The sequence below is a fragment of the Drosophila suzukii genome, chromosome 2R (genome assembly GCF_043229965.1).
Source record: "Drosophila suzukii chromosome 2R, CBGP_Dsuzu_IsoJpt1.0, whole genome shotgun sequence".
Taxonomy (NCBI): domain Eukaryota; kingdom Metazoa; phylum Arthropoda; class Insecta; order Diptera; family Drosophilidae; genus Drosophila; species Drosophila suzukii.
This window is the reverse complement of record NC_092081.1, coordinates 2956320-2961932: the sequence shown is the minus strand read 5'-3', so window position 1 is coordinate 2961932 and position 5613 is coordinate 2956320. Positions and strand designations below refer to the sequence as shown.

At 44.6% G+C, this 5613-nt stretch overlaps 2 protein-coding genes across 2 annotated transcripts; one reads left to right on the top strand and one right to left on the bottom strand.

The window, feature by feature from the left end:
- The first annotated feature begins 2082 nt into the window (after window positions 1–2082).
- BaraA2 (Baramicin A2) lies at window positions 2083–3264 on the top strand. Its single transcript, XM_017088027.4, has 4 exons — window positions 2083–2241; window positions 2304–2516; window positions 2583–3091; window positions 3147–3264. Exons 1-4 carry the CDS (start codon window positions 2190–2192, stop codon window positions 3153–3155), a joined length of 783 nt encoding a protein of 260 aa, XP_016943516.3. The 5' UTR covers window positions 2083–2189; the 3' UTR covers window positions 3156–3264.
- LOC108019919 (N-acetylglucosamine-6-sulfatase) lies at window positions 3185–5166 on the bottom strand. The gene is made up of 4 exons (XM_017088026.4): window positions 5014–5166; window positions 4257–4959; window positions 3564–4201; window positions 3185–3506 (listed from the first exon to the last, which is right to left on the bottom strand). The coding sequence occupies exons 1-4, from the start codon at window positions 5014–5016 to the stop codon at window positions 3363–3365; spliced, it is 1488 nt and encodes a 495-aa protein (XP_016943515.2). The 5' UTR covers window positions 5017–5166; the 3' UTR covers window positions 3185–3362.
- Between the last annotated feature and the right edge of the window lie 447 nt (window positions 5167–5613).

The window sequence follows — 5613 nt, the reverse complement described above, 5'->3', positions numbered from 1 at the left end:
AAATGCTTCATTTTATTGGTCTCGAAATGAACAAATGGCGCACGGGACGGACGCTGCTGCTCCGGTGGCTGGGAAAAAATTTTGCATAATTTATGTGGGTGCCGCGCACACGAAGGACCCGAAGGATTCTAAGGATCCGAAAGAAAAACAACGCACGAGCACACGGCCAACTGATTTAAATGCAATTGCACTGAAGTATGTTGTCGGAGGCGGAGGCGATCCGGGGACTATAGAGACATCTGCACGTGCAACCGGAACATCCGGAGACCAGGCCTTCGCCGGGCAATTTCTTTTCATTTGCCAAGGTGCTGAGTTGCACCGACACCAGCGTGGCCAGAAGCCAGCAGAAGCTAACCCCGCCTTGCGGCAATGGCTCGGTCACAAGTGTCGTCTATTTGTCGCCGGGCGGGGACTCCTGCTCCTGCCTTCCTGGCCATCCTGCGCGTCCTGGCGACCTGGGCGTCCTCGGCTGGCCAAGACAAACAACCAACGAATTTAGTGTATTTTGTGCATTTTAAAATTGTCCAAATTTATGTGACACGCTGCGCCAATTGATCAGATTAAATAAACATGAGGGCAAACGAATCGAATTTGACTGTGGCCGAAGACAATGCATGTGGCAGTCTGTATTTAAATGGGTGCACGAGGAAATGGGTGGTACAGTGGCGCTTGACTAAGGCAGACAGCAGGGGAAGTCGGTGATGCATATCGGTATATATGTTTATAAATTTACAAATTCATATCTGAATATAATCTTAAATAATTTCTTATGAAGAGAGTTTATAAATACCTTTAGATTTCAGGCATAAAAGCTCAAAACTTTTAAGCATTTCATAAATTAACTATGATTATAAAAGTACACTTAGAAAAAAAAACCACTGATATCCTTAAACCAGCATTCATAATTTAAGAAAAATGTTGGGCGAAATTAAGTATGAAATGTTCTTGAACTGATTTTATCATGCTAAAATTAAGCCATTTTTATTCTTACGAAACATTTTTGTGACCTCTTCTTGGATTCGATCCCGCGACATCACAACACTACAGGCGGATGTCCTACAGACGTATTTTCAATTTCATAATTAGTTTAGGTACAAAAAGTACTTGTCTTGAGAATTTAATTCTTAATAGTTAATAGTTATAAATTCGTTGTGATATTAACTATCTGTTTATTATTCTTTACTCTAGAATGTTTGTGAACGAAATGGAAATATATTTTTAGATTTTTGTTTACTTAAGTTAAGTGCAATTTCTTCTACTAATAAGATTAATTTATTCCTTATTAATTTATATAAAAACCCGTTTTTTCTGAAATTAAATACTTTCAGTAATTAATTTAAGAATGTTTGTGCATACAAAGAAAAACCTTTTTTCTGAATATATTATACATGGGTATAAGACAAATCGTACTAGTTTTGTACTGTTTTTGAATATTGCTGTTGATAGTTTGGGTTTTAGGAATAATTTATTCTTGATTTAAGAACCCGCAGCATGTTCATTTTTAAAATATTTAAATTTAGAATGCGATATATATATGATCTAAAAAGTGCGAAAATTACCGCAATTTTATTCGCTACAGCGGCAACGTTAGGCTTATCTCTATGTTAACCATATTCTTTGCCAGAAAGACTTTAAATTTCATGGTTGCAAAATCTACATGTGAGTTTCACTTATTCAATATATACTGCATTTGAAAGCCACACAAATAGTAACACGAGACTGCCAAAAATAGGATGTACTTAAGGTGCATCTACTTTGTCGCTAAGGAAGTTCGACAGTTTCAACTTGATGAAACTAAACACATGTGGAAGAACACATACAGTTGTTATTCTTGTCATATTCTAGTGCCCATTTCACATATAATAACAGCAATGCATAGTACACGAGAGTTAAACGAGTTATTAAAGCTCTTCCAAATAAACGATCATATATTCCATGGGAAAGGTAGATTGACAGATTATGTAGATGCTTAATGGACGCCTATTGCTGTGGGTCAGTGCAACAACTGATTCAGAAATTCCCGATCGCACTCCCATGGCAGGTCGGATTGTGACGTTTGGGAAATTCTGTGCGATCGCTGTAAACAAGCTCACCCAGATGCTAATTTGATAGCTGTGTACTTGCTAGCTATAAATACTGCCATCTGCTGGACTGCAGTCAGTTGAAGCTGCGCTTTGGAACTGGTCAAAATGAATTCGTTCGGATTAATTGCACTTGCTGTTTGTGGAGTGGTCTGCGTTGGTGAGACACTTGAAATATAACATTTTAAATAAAAGTAACACGAAACAATATAATGCTTTCAGCTGCGGAACCGCAACAAACCTATGACGGTCGCGACGGTCCCCATGTCTTTGGCACCCCGGGTAATCAGGTCTATATAAGGGGTCAAAACGAAGGCACCTACAGCGTGCCTGGAGTGGGAGGCCAGTTTGAAAACGCTCCCCGACGGGGCGAGCATGTGTACACCGATGAGCTGGGGAACACATTCGTAAACCGCAAGAACGCTGGTGGTCCAGGTATAGTCCAGAACTTATACAGGTTCCCAAGGCTAATTCTAATAACTGAAAAATGTACAATCTTAGCTTCCCACACAGTCAGTGGTCCTAGTTTCTCAGCCCAGAACTTGGGTCCCGCCAGTCAAAATGGACTCAACGGTGCAGTCCCACCACGTCCTCGTCGCAGTCCTCAGTTTCATGTAGAGCGCCCAGATCGCACTGTTGACTTTGGAGACGGAGGTTTCAGCATTCAGCGCAGCCGCCGTAGTCCCCAGCTTCACGTGGCGCGACCAGATCGCACCGTAACTGTTGGTAACGGTGGAGTCTACATTCAACGCGGCCGCCGCAGCCCGCAGTTCCACGTAGAACGCCCGGATCGCACTGTAGATTTCGGCAATGGCGGCTTCTCCGTTCAACGCTTTCGCCGTGGAATCAACGATGCCCGCGTCCAGGGTGAAAACTTTGTGGCCCGTGATAACCAGGCTGGTATCTGGGACAACAATGTCTCCGTTTGGAAGCGACCCGACGGTCGCACAGTTACAGTCGATAGGAACGGAAACGCCATTGTGTCCGGACGGGGACGTCCTGCCCAGCGTGTAAGTAATCTTGATTACCAAGCCGTGATCTCAACTAACGTATTAATTTTTGCAGTACTCCTAAAATGGTTCCAAGTAAGCAACACTTTAGACTATATGATATAAATATTCTGAGACTATGTAAATAGGTACTTAAATCACATGATATGAATACAAAAACTATCCAAAAACTATATCGCTATGCGAACACGAATTTGGTTTGGGTTGCACTTGTGACTGCAAGTTTGGTTAAAAAGGAGTAGCATTCACACAGAGTGAACATAATGAATATCTAAAGAAAACACGAGTGTCCGGAGCACTGGGTGAGATTCCTTAGTCGCAACGAATACAAAGCTCGTTCTATGGGCAGCAGATCATAGGCTATGTTCGTCATTTGAAAAGGATCCAATTGCAGGTCATAAGCCTCCAAATAGTTCTAAAATGTAGCATAAGATTTATAAATTGCAAGTGGTTTAATAAACTGCCACTTTACCTCATTATCCCGGAACTCGCAATAAATGCGATCCTCCCGGTGACGAATATTTCTCAGGCAAGCGTAGGTGTTGTTCCACGAGTCCTGGCAATGGCAATCCGCCACTGGCGTGCACTGCGCCAATCGATCTTGCTCCGACCAAGGGCATTCGGGATTGTAGGTGGCAACAGTTCCCTCGCCCCAGTATTCGACTAGCAGGGAGCGTTCAAAAAATGGGATTTTCCGCTCTTTGTTAATCAGAATCTCGTGGAACGATTGCCCGTCCATGTAGGCAGGTGTGTTGACGTTGGCCCAGGCCAATATCGTAGGCGCCAGGTCCACCAAGCTGACGGCCGTGTCAATATGGCTCTCAGGTGCGATTCCCGGTCCCCGGATTAGAAGCGGTATGCCAATATCCGTTTCGTAGGGCTGTCGCTTGTCGAAGGGCTGTGCGAACTGTCCCACATGGTAGCCATTGTCCGACGTGTAAATGATGTAGGTGTTGTCTAGGGATTGCGTCTCGTTTAGCACGCCCACCAAGGTGGCCACTAGCTCGTCCACAGCCAGCAGCGACTCCCAGCGCTTCTGAAAGTACTTGTCAATGGTGTCGATCGTTTCGTTGGGCAGGCTTCGCGATGCTCTAACCAACCAGTGCTTATCTGCAAGGGTTCTTGGTTTATTTCTATAAAGTTTTGGTACTGACAGGGAACTTACCTGTCTTAACTTGGTTAAAACTGGGTGTGCGCAAGGCTTTTACATGGGAGAACACGCCCTCGTGTCGCGGGGCTGGAGTAAAGGGCTCGTGGGCTGCCGGTGGAGCCACCATGGCGAAGAAGGGTTGTACATTTCCAGTAGGTATGGTGGCGTTTCTCAGGAAATCAGCAGCACGATCTCTTAGCAGATCGGTCAGGTAGGAGGACTCGTAGTGCACGTTCCCGGAATTCTCACGCAGCGTGTAATTGTAGTACCGGGAGTTTCCGTGAAGGCCATAGAAGTGGTTCCATCCATCCGGTACATCGCCGGCGCCCCAGTACTGATTCAGGTACTTTCCTCCGAAGAAGGTGTTGTAGCCGTGCTGCTGCAGGATGTGCGGCAGAGCTCGAGGCTCCAGGACCCTCCGCCAGTGCGGACCGTAGCAGCCACCACTCACGGAATTGTTGCGGGTGCCGTGATTGTGCGCATACATTCCAGTGAGCAGACTCGTCCGCGCAGGGCAGCAAATGGGCGTGGGCGTGAAGGCGTTGTGGGACAGGGCACCCCCGAAGCCCAGCAGCTGGATCGTCTGCTCCATGGGAAACATCCCGCGTAGCTCCACATCCTGATCGTCGGACAGGATCAACAGGATGTTGGGTAACTTCTCGGCGGCGACATTTCCCAGGCACGCGAGGATTAGAGCGAACAGGGGGGTTAGGCCGATCTGTAAGGACCGGCGACTTAGAAGCTTGTTTGGATATATCTTATCGTTACTCACCATGGAGCAGATCCCAGTTTCTTTTGTTTACATAAAATGTATGCGATAACAATCAAGCCCGGCTCTAGGTTTTAGGGCTGCAAAAAACACTGGTGATCTTCTAGTGTTGCAAAATGTGTGGTGGTTTCAAAAAGGAGGCCACTACGCACGTCTGAATAAAATAACACATTTTGGGTAATCTCAAACTGTTAAATTTAATCACTAAAGGGAGCTTTGATTAATTGGTTTGATTTTTATTCTATTTTTCCTTGCTACCTCTAGTTTTGAGAAAAGTAAGCTGTGCAAGTACGGAAGCACATTCAAAATCATAATCATGTTAATTAGCTTCGAAATGAACGCCTACTTATTTAAAAAGCGAGAAAATGTTTGGTGCTGCCACAAGTTTCAAATTATTTTGCGTCCCGTGCTGCCATATGTCTGAAACTATTTTGCTGCCAAGTTGCCAGACCACCCAAAAACAGTTAAATGGCACACCCAAACTTTAGTGTGTACACACAGTAACAGTCGACAAATTTCAGTTGGCGCCAAGTATAAATATTCAAAAACCGTCAGTTAGTTTTCACAGCAACATTTTATTCCCAGCCGTATTAAAAGCCAAGA